The 27,289-nt window shown below is 41.3% G+C and overlaps 1 protein-coding gene across 5 annotated transcripts; it reads left to right on the top strand.

The window, feature by feature from the left end:
- Positions 1-83: 83 nt before the first annotated feature.
- On the top strand, positions 84-27,289 carry LOC119742198 (hydroxyacid oxidase 1-like). Of its 5 annotated transcripts, none has more exons than XM_038218242.1 (9): positions 84-103; positions 15,218-15,382; positions 16,685-16,836; positions 19,276-19,528; positions 20,982-21,142; positions 21,587-21,678; positions 22,652-22,813; positions 24,357-24,426; positions 27,203-27,289. In XM_038218242.1, the coding sequence occupies exons 2-9, from the start codon at positions 15,258-15,260 to the stop codon at positions 27,274-27,276; spliced, it is 1,089 nt and encodes a 362-aa protein (XP_038074170.1). In that variant the 5' UTR covers positions 84-103; positions 15,218-15,257; the 3' UTR covers positions 27,277-27,289. The 5 variants fall into 5 exon arrangements, with proteins under 5 accessions (XP_038074170.1, XP_038074167.1, XP_038074169.1 ...); XM_038218239.1 differs by lacking the exon at positions 84-103 and adding an exon at positions 11,772-11,884; XM_038218241.1 differs by lacking the exon at positions 84-103 and adding an exon at positions 11,779-11,889.

The following is a 27,289-nucleotide window of genomic DNA, read 5'->3' as shown; positions in this document are numbered from 1 at the left end:
GCTGCAGGAGTCCCTCGCGCAAGTTTAAACTTGCGTGGGGGACTCAAATTGCGCTCGACAGCTGCATCGCGGCTCAGCGCTGCGTGGCTTGATGAAGTGAAGGGTATAGAAATTACTATATGAGGTTTTTACTTAAGAAAATAGTTGTTAAAATTGTACACTAGCTATGACTTGGAGGTACATGTACTTGCAATATAAGCACAAGCAGTCCATCCAATTGTTGTTATACACACTGAAGCCACAATGCTTCAATGAAAACCATGTAATCTGGTAGACCCGTGAACGTGGCGTTGTATAAGCCACGTTCATGGGTCTAGTAATCTGGATGTGTTGTGCCCATTCTTGAAAATCGCGCAATCTTAAGAATGTGCGCGCATTCTTAAGAATGAGCGCCCATTCTTAAGAACGAGCACGCGTTCTTAAGAATGAGCGCTCATTCTTAAGATTGGGTGGGAATATCACGTGCACAATTTATGAATTTTGCCCAATCTTAACAAACATTGCACGACATAATTATGTTAAATGAAATGTATAGCGGTTAAAAGGGAAACAATTTATATAAAGAGGAAAGAAAATGTTCTATGCTTCTGTACTTGTATAACTACGATAATTTGAATCAAATTAAACCTGTTATTATTGCTTTTTTTCTGCCCACTATGGGAAGTTTTGTAATAACGGAGGACTGGGAACTTGTCTGGGAAGTGCTTTATTTAGGCTAGACAAGTTACAAGTCCTTGTATGTATCATATGCATGCCACGAAAAAAAACGATGTCCAGAAGCTGCCAAAATTGTTCTTTTGACTAGATAGAATCCAGCTATACCGTTGGTCTCTTTCCTTCCATCGCATGATGATTGGTCAGCTTTGAAGCACCGATGCTGTGGTATATTGGGGTACATTTTGAGGGAACATTTACCTTTTCTCAAGAAAGTCAAATGTTCTGTCCCAGAAAGACACCAGTACAGTGATGCTTTGAATAAGAAAAGTGAAATAGTAAATTTAGGCGTTGTTGATGAGAATCCCTCCACCACCCCAGGCACCATCCGTATACTGGAGTATTTGCATCAGTTTGTGCCATCACATGGTGAGGATGACTTGTACCCCATTGTCTGCTTTGGAGATGGTCTTTCTGTGGAGAGAATGGTAGATGCCAAACGTTCCAGACTAGGTGGGCCGACTGCAGCAGCTAGGTTGGAGGGCTTAGTGCAATGCCCGTAAGAGTTCCATCGCCGAGGGATTTTGCTTCAAGACACTATGAATGAATTCTTTAAGGGGAAAGCAACACACAGCGTGGTACACTTCACCAGTTGAAACAAGATTATGGCCATAACTCAGTCAAAAAGAAAGTCATGGACAACTTCAATCATGTGCGACACCTTATAGACTTCAGTACCCATGCTTTGAGCAATGATGCTAGCACTGAAGTTGTCACATATAGATGCTCCCACAGATTGTCCAGCAGATTATCCCTCCGCTGAAAATGATACCAAACAAAAGGAGTGGCTACAAAATCTCACGAGTGAAATGGTGAATTTCATTTGGCCAGAAATTCCTTATGAAGATGTACAGACAGTGTGTCAGCAGGATCGCGACACTGACAACTTTGGTGATGATGACAACGGGGTATAGAAGAAGTGAATTCCCCTCCTGATGGCTGCAAGTGTGAGGAAAACACTGGAGAAGTAATGATCCGCTGCGCGAACAATGAATGTAGGTGGTTCCACTACTTTTGTGCTAATGTCCAGATACCCCCGGAAGGTGATTGGTGGTGTTCAGCAGACTGTCAGGCTGCCAAGTCCTACATTTATTGTATATGCCATACAAAAACTGGAAAGGAGGAGGATATGATCCAATGTGAATTGCAAGGGCAATGTTCCATGTATGAATGGTATCATCCAGACTGCATAGGATCCCAGGCTGAAGATTTACCTGACAAGTGGTTCTGCTCCCCTGAATGTGAACGACGTGCGTGTGACGCCGGGCAAAGTGACGGGGTCAGGGAATATTCAAGAGCCTTATTGTATGAGGGTCTTTGTCATATGGCTTTCCGTGATGCCATACGTGAAGGCAATGGTCCAGCCATCCTGAGCCACTGAAGGATCAACACCCTACAGTTTTGGAATAAGAATCATGTGAATTAGTATCTGATCTTGGCACATCACATGCTAGCAGGAGTAAATGGGTTTTATCCGGCCCGAGTTGCACATGACATCACTTGGAATCGAGTGGCAAATTTGACAGGTCGGCCAAATGGCAATATTGGCTTGGACCTTGTTAATGAATTCTTAAACAGAGACTACAAGGAAATGTTGTCTAGATCACAAGGTGTTTATACTAATAAGCAGGTTCAGCGATGCAGCCAACTCAGTGGAGCCTTCGGGCGTGACCTAGATAACATTTTCATGAAGTCCTTGACAGAAGTCCAGACAGAACCATCTCGGCAGCAACGACCTAAATTGGATAATGATGTTCAAGATTTTGCAGCTGCCTACAAGGATGACGGCCTATTTGAATTTTGTCCAGGCAGACATCATAAGTCATTCCCAAATTTCACCCATTGTCTGAAGTTGAAATCTCCGGAGAAATTGAGGGCAAAGCTCCTGCACTTCAATGAATGTATGGACTTGTGGAGGGGATTTCAGCAGTCCTGAGTACAATAATAGTGTGTGAGTGTGACGTTCTTGGGGAAAGTACTGCATCAGAAACAGACTGATTGAGTACTCATTCCAGGGCAAGGGATACACCACCGGTGCAATTGGACAGCCAGATACCCTTTCTTTATTTGTAACTGTCAACATACAACAATGTATTTATGTCACATGATTTCTAAAAAAAAACCTCTTAACATTGCTTGTCGGCCCCCCCCCCTTCTGCAACATGTTTTTTTTTATTTCATGAGGCTCACATGTTACTCATTACATACATGTATGTGCTTTCTATTACATTATTCACCTAGGCTACATGTACTTGTAGGATACTTGCAAAGTGTTCGTAGTGAACTTTCCAATGGAATATATCATTTGCAGCTATCCACAAATAATAACTAAAACAGTTATAGCTGACAAGTGCACTTGGTTAAAATATAGTAATGGCATAAACTTTTCCTGACACTACACATGCTACATGTATTCCATTTAGCATGCTGTCATTTTCAAGAACACAATATAGGAGGCTATATTCAAACCGGTGTGTGCAGACGCATTTTGGACTTGTCATCTGTCCACAGATCCTGGAGCCTGTTGTTTAAATGTTATGCAAGGAAATGATTTCTTGTACCACATGTACAACGCTTGTCGGTTGACCAGGGCTGACCAAAACAAATGGGTTCCTTTTAAATGCAGGCCGCATGTTACCCGATGTTGTTAGTTTGTATGAAACTATTTCTTTCTTTGTAATGAATGACATATCCAATAACAGGTGCAAGCCCCGTGGAATGGTTCCCTGAACTTGCACATTACTTACATTTGTAATTGGCTGCATTTCCATTGAAGTGGGTTCCAAAAACTGAACTAAAAGCAGAAACACAATGTTTTTCTTTATTTTCCAAGCACAACACTCCCAAAGAAATCATTTCACAAATATTGGCTATAAATTAACAATCCGCAAACTCCACACATTTGTGAAATGGCAGCAACAGCTAAGGTTGTATATTTGCTCTATGCAGGCTCCACCATAAGCATGCAGAGCCTCGATTGGGAAACTGTACACGATAATAATAGCCGGTAATTTGTCGTGCATCACTGAACATGCTGTATTTATTGTGCGAAATTGCCTGATTGAGGCTCTGGTTGCATATGGCGGAAGAGTGCACAGAGCAAATTTCTGTCACCAAGGCATATTTGTGTTTACAACATCCAACTTACAAATCTAACTCAACAAAGCATGGGCAGGAACTCCTGCAAATGCAACAGCAAATGCATTTGTCACATGTGCATTGATGAGCTGTACATTTCTTCATACAGTGGCTGCTGGCACTGGGCAGATTGGGCTGGACGCCCATCTCGGGCAGCCACACACTGGACAAGATGACATGCCTGATGCAGGTTGCCTCTCCGCATTCCAAACCGGACACCAGTTCCTTCAAGGCTGCATCAGTGCCGGTGTGCCCTCTCTGGCATTATATATCTGGCATTATATAGCACAACTCTCCCAGGTTGGCCATCTCTGCTGCACCGTCCTACCTCCTGCCAGTACTCGGTTGCCGTCCGTGGCACTCCCCAGTGGAACACATTACGAACATCCGTCACCTGGATTCCCATCCCGAAAGCAATTGTTGCCACCACACATCGAAGCAAGCCATCAGTTGTGAAGGTGGTTGGCACCCTGTCCTGACTGCTGAGATCAAGTCCGGCATGATACATATCCACGATCAGGTTGCTGGACATCTTCTCCCCGTGTGGTTCCCAGGCTCTGTCCCCCAGCTCTTTCATGATTGTGCCCAACACCCTTACCACAGCATTTATAGATCTGTGATGCAAGTACATGTATACAAAGGTCAATACCCGGTCAATATACAACAACAGCAGCTTGGATTGCAGGATTTGTAAGTGTACATGTAATTGTGCATGTAATTATACATGTTTGGGAACAAACAACTTCATTAGCCTGTATGTTACCTGAAGGTAAGAATGTGCATTTATATGCATTCTTACTCCCAAATTCCTCAATATGTAGTGCGCTTGGTACTCATAATTCATAACACCAATTACTGTCAGCCTATGTCAATAGCAATCATTTTGTACCTGCAGAAAATGAGGGCTTTCTGAGCCTTGGATCCCTGTGTTTTCAGGTGTTGCATGTAGTCCTCCAACCACTCTGGTTTGTCCATATTAACTAGTGGGGTGCAACTCATGGACTCCAACTGCTGATTCCTTTGTCTCGAGGCGAAGTCAAGGAATATGTTAGGCCTGAAATTGTTGAAGCAGCAATAACATTTACTGATGTTGGATGTAGCGTTCTCGTCCATTGACATTAGTGTTAGTTTTACACAAATTCAAGTTAGGCAACGCATGCTTTGCTGCTCCTAACTGGCCATACATGTACTACTTGGGGGTTACCACAGTCTCTTGTTAGAGTGTTTGTGATTTACACAGTACAAGTTGAAACTACATGTAATTGTGGTGGACATTATGGTACAGCACTTGTCATTCTCATAACTATTGACACATGTTGCGTTGGACATGCACACTTCACACGGATTGTGAATTACCTGAATGAGACAAATTATGACAATTGTTGTCATGCAGTTGTGGTCTCCTAAAATTTGCACATGTGGAATCACCATGTTAACAGAGATTACTTCTTTTGAAGCTCACCTATCAGGGCTGGCAGCCACCACCTTCATGTCTCTCTTCTGAAGATGAAGTGTGCACAACACTTTGTCTCTCACAGCCGGTGGAAGCTAGCGTTGCTGATATTATGATAGTTGGTGTAGACAGCATTGCGCGCAGCTCCCCCACACACTGATATGTGGGCCTGAATTCATCCCCCCTTGAGAAAACAATTTCAGAACATGATTATTGTTAATAAGAGGCATACTTTTAATCCAGTAGTACAAAGCCACATTACACATACGTATTGACATGTTATGATTTGCAGATTTTATATAGCTTTTGTCATACAGTCAATTTTCAGCCAATACTTCGATACATCAGTTGAAATGTTTGTGATAATCAGCTAAATCCTGTAGTTGCATGAAAGTAAAGTCAGCATAGTCCAATGGATTGCAAATTGTAATACTGTAAGTGAAGACAGCGACATAATGTTATATCATGTTGTGCTTGTGTGTAATTGCATTGATGATTATACAAAGGAGAAATACTTATTTAATTTCATATAACATAACATGAAATGTCTGGCAAGAATGCACTAATTGTTTGCAGCATAATTATATTCTGTTAGATATTTGTAAGGTCGCATCGACATTAATTCCACAGGTCAGACCACAAATGTTTTAATTGTTTCGATTCATGAACATAAATGTAGAAAGTAGAAATACTGTTCAGTCTGTATATATGTTGAATTTGTTGTTTCATAACTACTGCTCACTTGATACATTCATATATCTATATATATAAGAGAGAGTTTAACTCGGCCTCCCAGACGATGTTTGCTCATGAAAGGATCCGAGACCGCGGGCTCCCGCGGCGCCAAAATCGCTCCACGTCCGTGGAAAAATGCGGAGGGTGTCTTCCGGCGGGTCGGACGCTTCGGGTCGTCCTGATGTTCCCGTACGGACAGGCGATCCGTTTCGTCGATTTTTCGTGACTGCGTTTTGCGCAGGAATTTGCCGTCGTGTGCGCTTTCACGTTGACTGCCTGGCCGCCCCCTGTGCTGGCTTTTTCTGCGTGTCTAGACTGTGCGAGGTCAGCGGCTTCGACGTAGGGGTTGCGTTTACGTGTTCTACTTGGCTGTTTTGCAAAAGAGTTCAACAAACGGTAGCATGGGGTGACCTTGGCAAAATATTTTTTCTCCATGGTGCGTGGCCACCAAGTGTCCCTATTCTTTCACGTGCTTTGCTTGCCGCCCCTGCGCCGAGTGCAACGAATACTCAGAAGGACCACACATTAGTATGCCTTGCGCGGTCTGACCAATGGAAAGTCTACACTGCGTAGTACTTCCGAGCTGTGCGTAAAACCGTCGATGGCAACGCGTTGGGTCTACGGTGCTCGCTATTTGCAGCGCAAGCATGTGACGTGATATTACGGAAGCTTGAATTGCCTTCCGCGATACCGCGTGATATAGTGCTCTGTTGCTTCCATCATGTGTTCACAGCTCCATGCATCCACCATTAAGGCTGACCGTTGTGAGTTAGCTGCCCGCCACGTATAATTCAGTGTCGCGTTATAATTTTGGGGGGCCTGTTTGGGATCAACGAAGGATCGATGCATTGCTTCAAATACCGCGATCTTAAACGCTGTCACAAAAAATCGACAAAATAGTGTCCGACCCGGTGGAACACACCCTCCACATTTTTCCACGGACGTGAAGCCGCGGTCTCGGATCCTTTCAGGAGCAAACATTTCTCGGAGGCCGAGTAAAACTTGCTCTTATATAGATGGTTGAACCAACTTGAATAAAAGTTGAATCGACTTTTTCCTCGCAGACGGTCTCGCAAATTGTAAGAAGTTCAAGTTTACGTTTGTTGAAGAGAACAATACTGAAACTTAATTATGACCTTCCTCCATGATTCAGACCGTTTGTAATTTTATGGTAACACTCAACATTTTCATTTCAAATGACACCTTCACGTTTATTGCATTATGATTTATTGTCAAAACTGTACAATCAGCCTTCGCCTGTGTACTACAGTAACCTTTTCACTACGTTTTCCAAATGCGACTGCCTCACAAATGCGACTGATTCTATTGCTCAGAATACATGTAGCTGATTCAACTACTCCAAACTCAAAACTTTAAAAGATGATCTTCTGCTCAAATTGGTTTCAGTGGTCATGCAGAAATTGCCTCAGATCACACCACAGAAATTGCTTTACTATAACAGCATGTCTCCCAACTATATCCCCCATTTACATTTAACTCCCCACATTTTCATCCCCAACACTACGCCCTACCCGATCTATGATCGGGTAAATCAGCTTGTATATATATGTATATGTTGTCAACTCGTACATTTGCATAACATGATGATGTACTTGGCAGTATGCATCAGGACATGCTTTTGGTTGTGTGTAAAGCATTATTTATTATATTAGTTAGGCGCCATTTTTGTCAAGGAATGAACTCATGGCAATGTGACAGTGAATAAACAAATTTATACTTTATGAAACGATCCAGCAGTTGTGAAGTACCCTCCTTTGTGCCTTACCATTGACTTATGCAATGCGCCTCGTCAAATGCTAACAGACATACATGTCTTCGATAGTCTGCAGAACGTAGCATAGCACGCCAGCGGAGACCCCTGTCCAACATCGATTCTGGGGATGCAAATATGAGTGAAACACTCCCACTTGTAATCTCTGAAATGATAATAATGAAACTACTGATAAGAAGCTCAGTCATGAACAAAAACATAATTAGGAACAATATTGACAATGGGTACACTTGCCTTCCATGTCTTCTGGCGTCATCTCACTGGATGGGAGTATACATCCAGCCTTGATGCCTGCCTCCGTCCATCGCTTTCTTTGATCTTTCATCAATGACCTCAGTGGTGATATGACCAGACAGATATGGGGTTTATTTTCTGGATGAAGCTGCAATATGACAAACGGGACATTATTGTGCAATTTATGAATTCACATAAACAAATGAAAAGTACAGCCCAGAATTACTGTCCAATATGACTGCGTTATTTACATACATATATTGTACATTTTCTTATTCCTTGTTCTTGATACGTACTTAAATGACAGTTTCTTATATAATAATTTCAAATGAGAGCAACGGGATTTACCTTGCTATAGTTTGATATATTTAGTTTTTCAGTTCTGTCTGTCGGTCTGTCGGGCTGTCTGTCTGTCTGTCTGTCTGTCTGGATTCGTTTTTGGATTTTTTCATGTCCATATTTGTGGTCTTCATTTACTTATTTCTCATATTTATTGAGTACTTATATTTCGGTGGTTTCCAGTGCAGTTGGGAGACTCCATTATTGTAGTCAATAATTTTGAATTTAAAATGTGCACATAGCTGTATCACACAATCAATCTCCAGTTGAACTGATACATTACATTTGAAATCATTCCCTTATGATAGTTGAGATGAAATCTGCATGATTGAAATTCTCAAATCTGAAAGCAACTGTTAAGTCAGACAAAGAATAAATCCCTTAACTAATAAGATATGCGTTGTGTACAACCCTGCTTAACTGAAACTGTGATTAACTGCAATTGTGAACCACTGATCCCGTCAGGTTTAACTTATGCAGATGAACCTTAACTCATTTGCTTATGTATGTTTGTGGATGTCATTTATTCATGTACTTCTTTCAATGGGGAATTATTATTTGTTTGATTTCTTCACTCACTTCGTTTGAAATCACGCGCAACAAGCTGGTTTGATTTATGTCAGAATTTTTTTAATGCAATGGCAAGGAACAACAATCACTGTAGGCGGCACCTACACAGAAATGGTTCCTTTCCCCCCACCACGTTACAATCATGGGCCAAGTCACCAAGGAAGGCATAATATTTTGCTACATTACAGCCCCCCCCCCGCCTCCCCCTGCCCCGCCCCACCCGCCCGCCCCACCCCGCTTGCCAAACGCCTAATGTATTCCAAAAGGCATGACTGTGTTGTACATTTGTATACTGACCACGTCTTGTATAATCGGCATGAGGGCGAAAATACTACTCTTCCCCGACCCCAGTGGGCAGCGCACACAGGACGTCATTCTTTTGGAGGAGAAACTGCAATGCCTGCTTCTGATATCTTGTGAGCTGGTACCCCAACTGGATTGGAAGAGCTACAAGTACAGCCTCCAGTTCATCCATTTCAAATTTTAGTCAGCAATATAACTGTGCAGATGGCAGATATTCTTCGAATTTGTCTTTGAAGATGGAGGATGTATCTCATCGAGTGCAGTGACTTGAGGGTGCACCCAAGTGTAACAATTTCCAAACACACCCATTGCTATGTAGCAATACTTGCAAATTTCTCTTTGTAAAAACTCAGAACTCTCCCTGATTACAAGGATTAAGGCTGACATGCAAGTGAGGTCCAACACCACATCTCTCATTCCGTGTACATTTCATACCATTCACTTTTTGTGAAATCCTCACTCCAAGGAGACGACCCCTTTTGGTTTCAAATTCAGGAAAAATTATAAAAGGGAACAATAATTCAAGAACCTCCAGTACAGAGCTTGATGGCGCCACTTTCGGGTCAATTTGCTTGCAAAATGTTGGCAATTTCAAGTGACAAGTCTGGGCATAAGGTGCATTAATTTAGGTCATACATTCCCCTATTGCAATTACATGGATCTCGGTGCAATGAGAATCAGAAAATAGTGTTAAAGTAAGTAGCGTGGTGGACAGATAATTCGACTCTTTACTTTCGTGCACCCTGAAAAGCATCTCGTTGGCCTTCTTGCAGACAAAAGTTTACTAAAAATGTGTGTGAAAACTGGAAAACCCCATAAACCTATAGTCATGGAATTTAGTGGGTATGTTCAAGTCAATTTTTTCTATGCATGTACCGATTTTCATAAGTTGTCGTCGCTCAATGGCCGAGATCTTAGGGGGCGGAATTGCCCCCCCCCCCCCCCGGCTAAGAGATGCTCAAAATAACCCATCCCTTTTAGGGTTAAACTGGTCAGAAATTGCCCATATCGCACCACCAAGCATGTCCAGTCCAAACACATTTAGGCCCCTTAAGCGGCCGCCGGACCCCACACCGTAATTGTTTTGGACCCACTTATTCGGGACCAACAGTGTTGTCCCCCCCCCCCCCCCCCCCCTAACGAACTGTGTTCTAGATCCGCCCTTGAGTTTAATGCCTTGATAATAGCAACAGTTACATGGCTTTTGGTTTGCAGAGTGAAGAACTGCAATCATTAATGTCATGACCTTTGGAGTCATTGCAATCAAAATAAAGGACACGAACTAGAAACTTTGACAACATAACAAACAACCACTATTGTCAAATGCATATTTATTACAAAAATGGCAACTTACAGACCTATTGCACATTACAAGTAGTAATCAATTGGCATAACATGGAAAGTACACTACAGGGTGAGTGAAATCAAAGGACATCCAAATATTGCTCCCCATTTTTGTCTCAAAAAGTTAGGCATCTGTGATGTGAATGTGGATATAATAGGGTTTTCTTAATGACAAAAAAAAAATAGGTGAAATAGCTTATGTACTTAGCCAGGGACAGAAATTTCAATAGAACAACGTTTTGACTTTGTCCGTGCATGTCAATAAATGAAAGTGACATTTCACTCTTTGCATAACAGCAAACAAAATTACATTTTTTGGTTGGCTTGGTGGAAAACCATTAAGTCAAAATACATAAATCCCCCTGCATGGTTCTTGGTGTAATTACAAGTGATCCAGTGTAGTTTGTCTTGCGAGAATACACATTACTTTTCCAGTTATACATGCACACTGTTGTGTATCAGTGACACAAAATACACATTACAAATGGTACAAAACAATGTTTACGGAAATGTACAAACTTCATCAACTTCACACAAAGGCAATGATATTCAGTACGTTCATTGTTTCAAGAACAATTCATGACGTCCCACACTCATGCGCGGTTCCATGCAAGGGGGTGGGGGAGCATAGGGTGCTGTAGTCACCCAAATTAATTTTGTAACCCCCCCTCCCCCACCAAAAAGAAAGTTCGAAAGCGAAGACACGCAAACGCTCCTAGCCTAAATAACATCTGGAGAAGGGGGCAGCTGTACACTATAAAGGAATATTGTGTGCATGATTGCACACAATGATCAGCGCTCCCTATTCACACTGTTGTGTGAGCCCCTCCCCCCCCCCCCCCTATTGATTTGCGGAGGCTGAAGTGTCCGACGAAAAATACAATTGTACATTTCAGCATGACACATAGCAACAATTTCTGGATTCACCCCGGCTAGCCCCCCCCCCCCCCCCCCCCCCACCAAATAAAAATATGCTCCAGAAACGCGCCTACTCACACTCATTGAATAGTTAAAGATGCTTGGCAATATCAGTGATTCAATTGTTATAGAGATTAGCAACGTTGCGCATAAGCAGTTGTGGCTGCGTACAAAGTACGTGTCTTCTTTGGTCTTGCCGATCCTTCATTTTATTTGGGAAGTTGGAGGAGGTCACGATTTCGTCCTGTGTAGAGAAATGATAATACAACACTGCAGTAGCCACTAATTTCCGTGCATGTCAAAATTGGTTATGTTGCTTATAGTGTTGCCACCCATAAAACAAGGTGAGGTAATGTAATTCCGATTTCTTAATTTCTTTTCATAATTCATGTTCAAATTGTACAAGTGTCAAGGCTATCAATGTCATCAGAATATCAAAAGACAGACAAAATACACAATTCCGACATACCTACCAATTGAAGTGCATTACTTTATATCTTGGGATACTTCCAGCAATAGGTAACAGTATGGATGACCTATAAAGAAAAATATCATTATTACAAGGACAACATGGATATGGGGACACACATTCTAGAACTGGAAACACTATTGTCCTTCATAGTTCAATATCCCCTATTGTCGCCAAACGCGGATCGAGTGGGGATGCCCCCCCCCCCCCCCCCCAAATAAAACCTAACATCAATGACTGAAATGTACTTCTGTCAATGATGGCGCCAAATCGGAAAGGGACACAGGCTTCACATCAGTCCACTCTAGTCAACTTCCAGTTTAGTGCTGGACCGTTCAGGAGTTGATCTGTAAAAGGCCAAACAAAAAAATTGTCGGTCTGTGGTCAGCGCGCGCGTCGATTGCAATCATGCGCGTCAATCCTTTTTTCCCAAATTTTCCGCGGTAGCTCCAACAAAAGCCTCGATTGCCGCACCTCCTCAATTTCTTGTTCGAAAGAGCACCAAGGAAGGGGAAATTGCACCAAGGCAAATGATCGAGGGCACCAAGGCAAATTAGGGAGGACACTAATGTACATAAGGACACCCAAAAATGCAAAAATAGTACCCCACCTTGTCTGTACTTCCAAGCTTTAAAAAAGAAGAAAAACAAAAGGCCGCGTCGCCGCATCAACCACGGAACTTTGGTCTGACCAGAGACCTGATTTTTTTTCCTTTGGCCCAATGAATGAATATACAAGTTTGTTTTTAAAAACACTAAACACAGGTTCCAGTGGTCATACAGTATATGCTCAGAGCATCTGCATGCCAAACAATTTCCGCAGCCTGTAACCCTACTTCAACAGAGCCGGGGAGGAGCCGAAATCCCCCCCGGCCCAATGGAGGACGGAATAGACTATTCCTTCAGTCCATGTTAATAGTAAATCTCTACACGCGTTGCGTTCCATTTCCGATTCACTACGGCACGAAACATCTGACTGGCGATGTGCATGTCGTTGGCCAGCCCGCCAAGTACTACCATGGAGGAATAAATTCTTATTCCTCCATGGTACTACCGTACTGACGTGTCCATACGTACGTACGTCGTACGGCTAGCTGGCCGACGGTGTATACGCATGAGGGCGCACTTTACATGAAGGATTGACAGAAGGCAGGTAACAGCCACCGGGCCGCGATATTTTTTTTTACACAACTATCTGGGGTACTTTGTGCGCTTTCCTATCGATCCTATGGGGCTTGGTTTTTATAACCAGGCTTGAGTGGAGGCTAGGGGCGAAGCGTGGATGGGGCCGCGGGGCGACGTGGAAATGGGGCGAAGCGTCCGACACCCGTTCAGTTGGACCATGGTTGGACCATGGAGGTAGAATCCAAGTTGCCAAGAAGGCTCCAGAAAATGACGTAAATACGCAGCAGCTGGGCAACTGACACTGGCAGCAGGTTCCAATTTTGTTATTAAGAGGGTGAGTGTATTTTTAAAGCATAAATGAACTGGGTCTGAAGTCGCAATGTGGAAATCACTTTCAAAATTTCGCCGAGTCAGATTCCAAGATGGCGGATGTGTGGCCTATGTTTACGGAGGCAGTCCAGTAAACTGGCCACATTATGGGGCTAGCTTGCGGCTAGACCCACTAGTGTGGCCGTGGTATGCTGCGCTGAACCTCTGGTTCAGCGCAGCATACCGCAGCCACACTAGTGGGGCTAGCTTGCGGCAAGCTTGAACCTAAGTAGCAAGCTTGCAAGTTGCAGGCTATCATGCAAGCTTGCTGGCTATCACTCTAGCCCAGATTGGACGAAGTCTTCATTGCAATACGACTGAACGTAGGGAGGAAAGGGAGTCCACCAGGGCTAGCTATCACTCAAGCTTGCAATGAGCTTGTACTTTGCTTGCAGAATTAGTCGCAAACTTATTTTAGCTTGTCGCAAGCTGGATAAGATTGTGGCAAGCTCCCTGCAATCTTGCAGCAAGCTTGCCGACAGCTAAATTTTCTGTACTAAGGGTTATAACTAAGGCACCGGATTTTATGGGAGTCAAAATTTCATGTGACACTGGAAAAGTGTTTAAGACCAGCTAGCTATGTCTTTATCATCTGTTTAAGACCGGCCACATGACGGGCTCTCAACCAATAGGAATGTGTTAATTGTCTTGGTATTTATGAATTGCAGATTATGTCGTGTTCTATTTCTGATTCATTGCTCTGGAGGACTTTTTTAAAAGGGAAATAAAAAACGAAATTGCATTAGGTCTTAATCCTACATGTAACTCGTGAAATATGAAGTAACAATTACAGCTAAGTACATTTAAGCGCAGAACTAGACACTTATATTTGCCATGATAAAAATGTCCCCAAAAAACGTGCACTGCGCACGTTCAGTGCATGCACGTTCAGTGCATGCAGTGCCAGTTCAACAACGAAAACAATCGGGGACCAGTTCAGTCAAATATCTAGCTTCCATTTTTTACCCATTTGGTTGTTTTTTTTTTGGGGGGGGGGGGGGGGGGGCGGGGTCTTTAGAGCCCGCTTATTTTTTGTTGACTGTTCATTCATTGTAATACATGAGAGTCCCAAATTTCGGACTATTACAATATTAGGGTTTTATAAATACCATGTTCCCAAATTTTATAACGAGATAGGGGAGGGGGGGGGGGCCTTCGCCACCTGTTATGTTGCCTGCTTCATGGACAATCAACCTTGAACGATCAACTTGCAAACGCACACACATACATGTTCGTTTGTTTTAATGTAACTCTAGGATTTTCTATTTTTCCTCTTCATGGGTCTAACTTTTTCCAATAGCTCCCGTACACATTTTCTAATTGCAATTATCCTCGATTTAAACAAACCCATACACACACACCTTTTGCACTTAGTAGTATTATAGCAGTGATTAAGTTTTACAACTTCAATTTAGTCTGTGGTTAATATAATTTCCGTAACTGAACTCGGACTCAGTACCCCAAATGTTGTATAGGCATAAGAAAGCTGTTCTGCAAAAATACAAAAAAATTATTCCTAATAAGTTTGATTTTATGATCATTTTGTGGAGACTGCAGGTCAAAAATGCCACAACCCAATAATTCCGCTTGAGTTAATTTGGCACAGACATTACCCCTTGTTTTCCTTCCCACAGGGCTTCATTGCCATTGTGCAAAATCACTCCAGTGATATTTGCGATACATGAACTTCATTGTATGCATTTGTTCTTCCACAGCCCCATTTGTACCACCATACATGCCCTGCCTTCATTTATCATGATAACAGTGGAGGACTTTGAGCGGTATGCTACTGACCATCTACCACGCAGTGTCTATAACCATGTCAGTGCTGGCTCCAATGATCAACAAACTCTGAATGACAACCGCAGTGCTTTTAAGAGGTAAATGTACTCAATAGCTGTATGATGTTTATTTTGTTTTTTGGGTTTTTTTTTCAATTTGATGTGTACAAACTTAATGCTGCCGATTGCTGAAGCGTGACATCACCTCCTGCCCAGGTCAAGCTCACCTCCTTGGCAACGGTTGATGCACATTCCTTAACGACGCATTCCACATGTATTCGTTTTGCGTACATGATCACAGACAATAATTTAATCCTCCCAGATGCAAACGTACATTCTGTGCCAAGTTGTCCTTTCAGTCAAAATCAATCAAGTGACTGTTTTCAACAGTTAAGAGCTCCCAGCCTACATGAAGCAGTATTGACTTAGCTGTGACCATTTATGTAACTTGCTATGCTTTGACTGTAGGTGATTGGTAAGCCAGCTGTGCCTACCACTTGCCTGTTTTTGTCTGTTGACTAAATTTGACTAGTCACAGTGCTTGCTTGAAATATGATCTGACTGTTGGTGACCAGCCTGTGTAAAAGGCATGGCACAGGAAGAGGATTGATATTTTTTACTATCAGTGACTGTATATAGCAGGAGGGTTAACATGCTTATTTTATAGAACATTTTCACAAATTTTAGTCCCTGAAAGTGATGCCTTGCAATAGATTGTCACCATGGTCACCACACCAGTTCAAACCAGATTTGTGCCATTCTTGTGATTGATATTGCAATTAACCTCTGAGTCTGAGTGTCAAATAAATATGGAACATTACGGACACAAGAAAAAATAAATCAAATAACTGAATAATACAATATTTTTTGGCCCAAGTAACTTCCTAGGTGTTTTTGTTAGGATGTAGCCTCAATATTGCAAAATCCTCCAATTGGCCTCATGGAAAAATAGCATACAGCCTCAATCCTGCAAATTCCTCCATTGTTTCTTGAACATGGTCCATGGAGGGATGACCATGCACTGCCTGAATCCTGCAGAATCCTGTGGCAGTGACTGTCAATATGTTGAGGCTTGGCCAGTAACATTCTGGAGCATTACGGAGGATTTCAAGCATAATCCAGGCCCACCGGTATATTTATGCATGGCTGAGCAAAAACAACACAAGGTCTGGCCCAATACCTTGACAAAGTGCATCCTACGAAATCAGTAAAGCACTTTTGCCATGTAACCTCAATCCTCCAAATTCCTCCACTTTGGCATTATGATTTTGAAGGATTCAGGGCAGTAAGGGATAATTATTAATTAATTAAATATTCATTGCCATTATGCACTATCCACTAGTGATGGCTACCACAAAAGTCTCAATTATCTCAAGGTGCATTGTGCTGATTTTTTTTCAGGTACCGCATCCGTCCGCGGGTGCTGAGAGATGTCTCCCGCAGGGACTTATCTGCAACCATTCTAGGCCATGAGTTCCCGTTGCCCATCGGCATAGCTCCTACTGGTTTGCAGCGACTGGCCTACAGCGATGGGGATCTGGCAATGGCAAGAGGTATAAACATGCATGTACCTCAAAAAGTGACAGTTGGGACAGTTTTGCACACCAAGACAGTTGCGTAACAACGGGGGCCCATGGGGAACATGTGCCCCCAAGTGGATATCCGTGCCCCCACCCCTCCTGTGCCACCATTTGACATCTTGAACTGAACAAAAGTATACACTTGCGTTCAGGTGTCTCTCCCCCCCCCCCCCCCCCCCCCCCCCCCCCCCCCCCCCCCTGAAAATCTGTGCACCCTTAGGTGCCCCTTCAGAAGTTTAACCCTACCCCGGTAGTTACGCGACTGCACCAGGGAAGCAGTTGCGTGTATTACAAGTCCCTGCAAGTCCATCACAATCATGACAATTGCTTCCAGTCCCAATTCAACTCACAAGTTATTCAGATGAACTGCGACAAAGGCACCATTGCTGATGATCATCCACTGTTGCTTGTGACGTGTGACTGCATTGTAGACTTAATAATAACGATAAGTAAGTTACTTGTAAAGCGCCAAGTCAGTCAAACATTGACGTCGACGGCACTTCACAAAAATACAAATCAACCAGTTAAAATTTCAAAGCAATCGAAATTAAATTGTCTAAAACAGGCAGATATAAACGAACAGACATATATAGAACATCAATCAAAGCAAACAGCGTGACAACCACGACAAAGAGACTTAAACGGCCACGACAAATAGACTTAGAAAAGACTTACACAAACAAAGTGGGAAAAACACACTCAATCAAAATGTACAAAAAGTGCGCGTTCTTTCAGCAACATGAAAACAATTCGCACATATCCCTGTGTGATTTGTTCTCGTTTTGCTAAAAGAACACTTAACCTTTTTGTGATCCGTGGACAGAACTTCAAAAGGGTGGTTGTGTTTAAACTTCCGTAACTTGAAAATTACATGAGTGATTTGAATGATTCTTGTACTAAAAGAAAGCTTAGGAATTGGGCTTTCATATCCTAGATTTTGAAAGTGCTACATGCAGAAGTTCACTTAAACTATGGTCCCGATATTTGGGTTTCGTTCGGTTTTTTTTACTCTCCCTGTACAACCAATGATCTGTATATATAGCCTACCCTAGCTTGTAGGCCTATTGTTGCACTTGTAGTCCTATCAACTTGACTGTAGCCATGGTAGAAAACAAAGCAATGGGATTGTTGTTTATGAGGAACGGTCGGGCAGTTGGCTGCGCACATCTTCGCGTCAGTGCAACAATGTCGTAAAACTCCATTCTGCAACAAAGTCGTATCACGCGCAAATACCCTCCATGCAACAAGGTCGTATCTCAACGTCCATTGACTAATTTGCGTGTACATCCGGGTTATTTTAAGTGAGATACGATCTTTTGACATTCTGAAACTCACGTACGGCCCATTTTAGGAGATATGACCTTGTTGCACAGACACGACGACACGGTCAATGTGATTCAAATTAGGTTTTGCCCTTCACCGACGTTTTAAACACTGTATACTCAGTGTGTTACCTACCGAGTGAAAGTTGGAAAAAAATCACTCGGGTGGGACTCGAACCCACGACCTCCTGCTTTCTAGTGCAGATGTCTTACCACTCGACCACCGAGCTAACGGGATCGGTTGGCCGGTTCGAATCTGATGTACATAGCAGCGGGTACCGCATAAACTATTATAAGATGGAATTTTTGCGCCGGGGTGATATAAATCAAATTAGGTTCAATGTGGCAAATACAATATACAAATCACCCACGGTCAATGTGGCAAATACAATATTCTACCTTTAACTTAGAAATGAAGCCAAAACAGTATATTATAAAGCTGAAATACAGTGTATGTTGCCTCAAGTTGACAAAAAGGGGGAAATCCACTGGTTCACATTTATAGAACCATAGCTCAGACTTTATAGATCTTGATGTGGTGCTGAATTGCTTGAACTTGAACACAAACCACATGTCACATGTACGATCAACATCAGTCTCTCATAGCATAATCAAGTCACCTATTTAGTATTTCCACCCCAAATTATTGTGTTATAGGCCCTATTTGTCAGAGTAGACTGCATACTGTTTAACACAGCTAAAACAAAATAGTCCAAGTAATATATTGTAACACCAGCTTATGCACATCTTGGGCACTGATTCGTGGTCTGTGGGTAAAGCTGCAGGTTGTGGGTTCGAGTCCTGGCGGGGTCATGGTGTGTGTGCCCTTGGGCAAGGCACTTTGTCACTCATTGCTTCTCTCTACCCAGGAGTAAATGGGTACCTGTGAGGGCAGAGATGGTTATTGTGATTGAATTAGCTTGCTTGCGCCTAACAGGCTGCATCGAGCTGTATACTCCCCAGGGAGCTGAGATGGTATTTGGAATGTTTCATGGGCCCAATGAGCAGGGGTAATAATGATGTAGCGCCTTGAGCACCAGTCTCGGCGGTCTGTGCTTTATAAATATCCACTATTATATCTGTTTAAAAGCTGCATCGTCTCATGGCGTCATCATGATCCTCAGTTCCTACGCAACTTCCAGCATTGAAGATGTTGCCTCTGCAGCCTCGCCCGCCGGACATCTCTGGTTCCAGCTCTACATCTTCAGCGATCGGCGACACACAGAGCAGCTTGTGCGCAGGGCCGAGAGGGCAGGATATAACGCCATCGTTGTCACAGTGGACACTCCCTATGCAGGCAAGAAATACAACGATGAGCGGTGTGGCTTTAACCCTAAAGTTAGGTGGGTACCGTCTGTTGCAGTCATTGATTGTTAACACAGGCCTTTAGAAGTCAAAGTTGCAACATCACTATCCGGTTCGTTAGTGTGACGTCACCTCCAGCACTTTCTGCACGATTGGAACCGGAAGTTAACGCAGCCCGAGCGTTTGCAGCCAATGGGCGCTAGTAATCAGGGGTGTGCGCGCGTGTATGACGTTTTTACTAACGAACCAGATAGATATGGTGAAAGAATGAACTACTTAAAAAAATGGAAACAAAAGTCTGATTCCAGATATGCAAATTAGTTGATTTGATTCTGACCTGGAGTTGCTCTATCTTACTAGGAAGTTTCCCTAAAGTATCTGTCACTAAATCGAACACTTATGGTATATATTCCTTGCGCATACAAATGGAGAATCAAGGTCTAATACAGGTGATTCACAATACAGTGCACCACCAAGGGGTTAATTGCCACGGAGAATCCATTTTTCAAGTTTACGGTCAACAAAAATATGGCAGACGTGGCGCGACTTGAACGAGTGCCACTAGAAATCTTGAGGAAAGTTTTGATAGATCAGGGCATAGAATTCTGCCACCTCTCAAAAAAACACCATCTTGATAAAAAAGGAAAGAAAGAAAAAAGGTACTTTCATCATGCGGGCAATATTCCACGGTTACTCACGTTACATTTTTGATGTACTTTTGAGTTTCCTTGGGCTGTAATTACCTAACTGAAAAGGTTTAATAACTGTTATCCCCGTGGTAGATAGAGTAGACCTAGACCTACCTAAGCACCAAAGATGACATCCAGAAAAATGTGTTATGTATGATAAACAAGATGCAAAAAATCAGTTACTCACGTTACATTTTCGTAACATGAGTAACCAATTGTGTGCGTCTTGTTTATCATACATAACACATTTTTCTGGATGTCGTCTTTGGTGCTTAGGTAGGTCTAGGTCTACTCTATCTACCATGGGGATAACAGTTATTAAACCTTTTAGTAAGGTAATTACAGCCCAAGGAAACTCAAAAGTACATCAAAAATGTAACGTGAGTAACCGTTGAATTGCCCATGCGCTTACGAAACTACTCACCAGACAAACCAAGTGTCCCGTGGCATAGCAAATGTGTCGACCGTCCCCACAATGCACTGTGAAAAATGGAATCTCCTTGGCAGCCTCTTAGTGGCGCACTGTATTGGGAGTCACCCGTTTTGAAGTATTAGTGGCTGGGTGTACAGTATTGAACAATCAGAACGCTGGTAGGCAGCAAGTAGATTTGGTGAGTTTATGAAGTTAGGGTACATGTACAAAGTAATGCCCAGAAGAAAAAACAAGGTCAGCAGAATATACGCATAAAAAGCTTTTTTTTTCCTAAAATGTTCATTTGTTTAGGAACAAAATAACTGAGTCCAAATGTCTGTTTTAAAATGCCCTCTATTCAATGCGTATGATGTTGAATTTATTGAGCAGGTTACCCAATGTTGAGGGAGGATATTTCAACTCCAGTGTAAGTTCAGGTACCCCGGATAAGTACGACTCATCTGAGATCTCCCCCTCAGTGACATGGGCTGATATACAATGGCTACGGTCCCTGACAGAATTACCAGTCATTGTCAAGGGAATTATCTCAGGTAGTATCTTTTGTTTAAGAATGTCAGATTTCTGTACATTGGAATTTTTTTTAGAACCTCTTTAATAATGGGATAAATTTGACCACCAGATTGTTATTAAGATCAAATTAAGGTTTTGTGTTGCCCTCACCCGACCGACCTAAATATCTGGAAATCTCCAGTCGGGTTATTTTGGGGAACAAAATCATGTTTAACCTTGCCGTTACTGTTTCTTTGTAACGCCGTAGTTTTGCATTTCGTTACAAAACGTACATACATATTCCTAAATTGTAGTACAGTTCAAATTTACCATCTGAAAAAAACATTTCATGAATTGACAACAGTAGAGTTATTATGTGTCACATTTGCACTAAAAAGTTAGTAGATTAATTTATGGTGGTATATTACGCAGAATGAAATTTTCTTGCAACATTTTCTTGTTCTGTTTCTTTCTCTTTTTTTTAGGGGAGAATGCTCTTGAAGCTGTGGCAAATAACGTTGATGGCATTATTGTTTCCAATCACGGAGGAAGACAATTGGATGGCGTCCCAGCACCTGTGAGTCACAACTGTAGAATCCAACAACTCTGAAACCAAACACATTTGTTAATGTACTTGGATTGTGTTGTTTTACCTGATGATGATGCATGGCGGAAAAAAAATTGGAATTAGCTAAACGCATACTTTCAAAAAGTACAAGGCAGCTTTGCCTTACAGAAATAAGCTCATTGACAGCTTGCATCACTTTCTGCCCAAAATGTGAATCAAATTTGTTATCAATCAAACCCAAGGCAAATCACAAGCCAAACACAAGGTAAATCACAAGCCAAACACAAGGCAAATCACAAGCCAAACACATGGTAAATCACAAGCCAAACACAAGGCAAAACACAAGGCAGATCACAAGAAAAACACCAGGCAAATCACAAGCCAAACACAAGGCTAATCACAAGCCAAACACAAGGTAAATCACAAGCCAAACACAAGGCAAATCACAAGATAAACGCAAGGCAAATCACGAGCCAAACACAAGGTAAATCACAAGCCAAACACAAGGCAAATCACAAGCCAAAACACCAGGCAAATCACAAGTCAAACATAAGTCAAATCACAAGCCAAACAAAAGTCAAATCACAAGCTAGATGAAACGCAATTCACAAGTTATAGTCACAAGAAAAATCACATCAATTCACTTGTCAATCACAAGTCAATCACAAGTCAGATCATTAGTGATTAGAGATGTTCAATGACAAACAATTCCTTTGTCATATTTCACTTGACAAGCTTACGACTTGACTTGAAACTGGATGACTTGTGACTGACTTGTGCCTGCCTGACTTGTGACTGACTTGTGCCTGACTTGTGACAGACTTGTGACTGACTAGGGACTGACTTGTGACAAACTTGTGAATGACTGACTTACAACCCTTGATTCATGGCTTAAAAACCCATCATTAAATCTACAGCTTATGTTCTTAAGGTCTTCTTGCAAATTGGCAAAATGTTATTGCTTTTGCTGAAAATCACACAGATTGATGTTCTACCAGAGGTGCTGGCTGCAACTAAAGGTACTAAAGTGGAGGTGTACATGGATGGGGGTATCCGTCAGGGTACTGACGTCATGAAAGCTCTTGCCCTGGGTGCGAGGGCAGTATTCATCGGCCGACCAGCCTGGTGGGGCTTGACCTACAAGGCATGTGTGCATGTCTGTCAGTCGCGAGGTTTTTGAAACTTTGCTTTGGTCTTTGGCATCGGGTTTGTCTGTAGCTTTCAGAGTCGTTTACGTGTAAAAAGGGAATCAACTTTACTCAATCTAAACTTTGGGTTTTGTCTTATAGGTGTTCTTGTCGCCAAGCACGGACCCAATTTGAGTCGCTGTCGGGGCTTAATGTACTAAAACCAAAGCGAAAGATGAGGCAAAGGTTTTGGAAACAAAGATAATATCTGTGTCTTCGGTTAAATTTGCTTTGGAGCTTGATAGTCTATTTGTTGTTTCTGTTTGTTTGTTGGGGTGTTTGTTTGTTTGTTTGTTTTTGGTGGGTTTTTTTTTCCATTCCTTTTTTCGTTGGATTTAAGTGTTTGCTATCTGCAGCTTGTTCAATTGCGAGGTTTCTGTTTGGCATACTTGGACATATGAGACTTCAGATCATTACATTTGAAAAAAACACTTGTTGCGATAACCTTAAAGAGAATGTACATCATTGGTTTTTGATGTAATTTTCAGAAATGAACTATTTGAGGGGTTAGTATATATAGATCAAATATTGTTACAATGACATTTTTGAAGTTTTGTGTTCAAAAAGGTTGGAAAAACCAAGAAAAACAAAAATGTTTAAGTAGTCTGATTCCTTGACTCCACAAAAGATAAAATGGATCAATTTATAGATGATGGAAAATTGTAAGGCACGGGAACCAGTCTAGCTGGCCTGCACCCGTTCATGGAACATGTAACCAATAGCAAACAAAATTTGGACTGAAAAAATGGTTAATTTGGAGTAGTAGTTGAAAAATGGTTAGGTTTTTCCAACGCTGGTCGGACGACCACCGTTGGAAATGTATACAAAAATACCATTTTCTTGAAAATGACTTCACACCAGGTACCATAATTTTACAGAATGCTTTAGACTATCATTTACCAAAATCCTAGTAAGGTATTTCGTAAAAACTTGGTAGTTTTATTTTTCGATGTTTTCAAATGTTGTATATTCCCTTTAACCATTAAATTTCATTCTCAATTGAACCCTGATGTGTGTCTACAATTCATAGAAACAATTCTTCATAGAAAAAAATTAATGACTCAAAACTCCGGCAGAAATTTTCAAGTAGATTTTCACATTTTTTATGAAAATGATTGCACAAAGTAAATTTGGCGGCATTCAAGTTTGAAGAAATTGCATACAAGCAACACATTTCTGGAATCAATCAATCTTATTTAGTCAAGGTCTGAAATACTGTCTTCAGGCACGCAACTTTTCCTCGGGTCAGCTGATTTCCTCGTTTTTCACTTAACGCTTACGCCATTAATAACTGAAAAACACTTTATAATAATAATAGTGAACATTTATACCGCGCCATAACTGTCAATATGACACTCCTGGCGCAAATTATGAAATCTTTTAAAAATTGGAGTTTCCTTGTTTTTAGTTTATGCCAAGTTGCATGCCTGTGTCTTCTTTTACGTGAAATTCTGTTTGTAGTTTTCCACACAGAGTTGACAGAATTGTCTCTTTACACAGGGTGAGGAAGGAGTTCAGCAAGTCCTGCAGATTCTCCGGGATGAGTTGGACCTAGCCTTGGCCTTGTCAGGTGTGTGATCAAAGCTATGTTACTTTATACAAACCGTTGATGACTGCAGCATACCCATGTCAGTTGACCAATATAGGATTTTGCATATATTCTTCCCAAGTGAATTCCTGAGATTGAGAATGACCAACTGTAAAGCACCCCACAAAAAAACCTTGTACATTTGTGATGCGATCAAGCTAAATGAGACGTTTGTCGACCCTGGTCAAACAAATGTTTTATTACAGATTTGAAAAGAGCACAATCTCAGCATTACTTCTGTGAAAACCGCATGCTGATACCACCTTTAGTTAAAAACAATTATGGAAGTAGGAACACATGTAGCTTGATCGCATCACATTTATATGGGTCATTCCATCGGGTTTGGGAACAAAGTGTGACATATGACCATATTAAGAAAAGCATTAATGCCTTGCTAGCAGTTGCTCTACATAATATTTGTTGTTGGGTGTTTCACTATACTGCAGAAAGTTTGAAATCATTTCAATGTATTTTGCCAAAAATATGAGCAAAAAATGTCATTTTGGATTTAACATTGACACCATGTCAGTGTTACATCCAAATATGACATTTGTACCTTTTTTTTTAATTTCAAAACATTACCCAAATTCACTTTGCGTACTTCTTACTATATGTGCAACACAATAAGAAAAGCTTTTGTTATGGTAGTCAGGTATCAAATTGAGCAGAAATGATAGCTTGGTTGTATGGATGAACATTTACACAGTGTAAAACCCAAATGACACCTCCATTGAGTGACTTTTACACCGTTACATCCACACTTCAGGTATTGCTTCTGCTTTATTTGAACCCTGCAAAAAATGGCAAAAAAAGAATATTTGGATGTAACATTGACATCCGAATGAATACATTACATCCGAATTAATACATTTTTGCTCATATTTTTGTCCAAGTACTTCCAAATGATTTCAAACTTTCTCAAGTATTGAAACACCCTAAGACAAATATTATGTTGAGCAATTGTTTAGAATGCATTTATACTTTTCATAATATAACCAAATATATGGATGTAACATGCACTGCTTCCCAACCCGCGGTGGAATGACCCACATGTGTTGAAGAAAGTCCCAAGTGCTTGGGCTTTGAACCTTGTTTCGACGAGTGTGACAGAAAAGACTTTATGTATTGTGTACACTCGTAGAAAATCTCTGGCAGAATCCTATTTTATTCCTATTTACAATAGGTTTTTTACCTATTTTCTCCTAGAAAATCGGTAAAAAAATATATTTTATTCCTATTACATTAGAATAAGTCGGTATATATGCACTATTTCATATCTATTTTTCTTGTCGCCATCCTATTTTATTTCTATTTTTCAAACATTTTTGGACATTTTTCGGGTCCACGGACTATTTTTTTGGCTATTTTCTTGAGACTTAAAATATTTCAGAAATCCATAGACTGTTTTTATTTTCCTATTTTGTGGACTGTACCCAGGCTCCTCACAACACAGTCTGAGTGACAAATTAGTAGTCTGTCTTTAAGTGACCTTGCATATCATATTGGCCTTTAGAATTTGCATTTTGTTTCTCATGTTTTCAAATGTTTATGACTTTTCATAAATACCTAAGACAGTTTATATTACCCATTCCTATTGGTCGAGAGCCCATCACGTGGTCAGTTTTAAATGGCTAGTGTTAAAGACTGGCTGGCTGGTCTTAAACACTTTTCCAGTGTCATATGAAATTTGGACTTTCTATGAAAGCTGGTGCCTTTTACCATTTTATTAGTTAAATTTTCACAATCCTCGAGGAGGTATGTGTGTCAGTTTTTCATTGTCCTAAATTCACAATACACCTGCACAGCTGCATTCTGCGTCACACCATGCAGTACGCGAGTCATCACGCAGTACGCGCGACAAGCGCCAATATAAGGAGTTGTTTACGACTTGATCGCAAGAGGGTCATACCATAATAGCTAGCTAGAGGGGTTTCCCGAAAAACATGAAGTAAAATTGTTGAACAAAATCTTTGGAAGTGTATAATTTTTGACTTGTTTTGACTTTTGGACCGAAAGGTTTTGATGTTTTTTAGCCTTCGGCTCGGGTAATTATCAGCATCCAGACTGCAACCGAGCTTAAACATAGTGTTTAAAACTGGAAAGGCACAAGTTTATTCCCTTATTAATGAAATTATGTCCAATGAGCATATCAGGCTGCTAAAATGCACATTTGGCTATTATAGGCTTCCAAAATTTTAGCTGCCGTATTAATATACAATAAAAGTACAAATATGGTAAATCATTAGAAAACGAATGATTTTCAACTGTAATTTTACGTGTTGTTTATTTTGGTTTAATGCAAAAGTTATTTCTCCTTTATGAAATCCAAAACATGGCTCTATAAAAAAAATAATATGCATTGATTCTTAAATGTCATAAAAGTCATAAATATCATTAAAGTCATAAAAGTGCACACATCCTTGAAAGGTAAGAAATGCTTGTTCTTTTAGACTCATCCCTAAAGGCTGCTTGCTGATGCCATTCAGACCCCCTTCACGTCTGGAAGGATATGCATCATGAAGCAGCCTATTTCACTTCGCTCTTCTCGATCTTTGGCTGAAATCCAACTTCCCTTGTATGCAATAACTTGCTAAATGAAAAAAAGACAGTAAACACTACATGTACTTGTGAAACATAAGTACTCTACAGTTGCCCTTATTGTAGTCCACGTTGGTTTCATTGGATATTTTGACAGGAATGCAATCTTTCCTTTTTTTTATGAATGATAAAAAAAAAAACAGTCCTTATTTGCACACAGGCTGTGCTTCAGTCCGTGACCTTAATCCATCCATGGTGGTGCTTGGACCAGATGTTGCTGAGGCCAGGCTGTGACAGCTGGTGGTGT

This window comes from Patiria miniata, unplaced genomic scaffold, assembly GCF_015706575.1.
Source record: "Patiria miniata isolate m_02_andy unplaced genomic scaffold, ASM1570657v1 HiC_scaffold_5, whole genome shotgun sequence".
Lineage (NCBI taxonomy): Eukaryota > Metazoa > Echinodermata > Asteroidea > Valvatida > Asterinidae > Patiria > Patiria miniata.
Note: the sequence above shows the minus strand (reverse complement) of the source record. Positions and strands in the feature narration are given on the sequence as shown.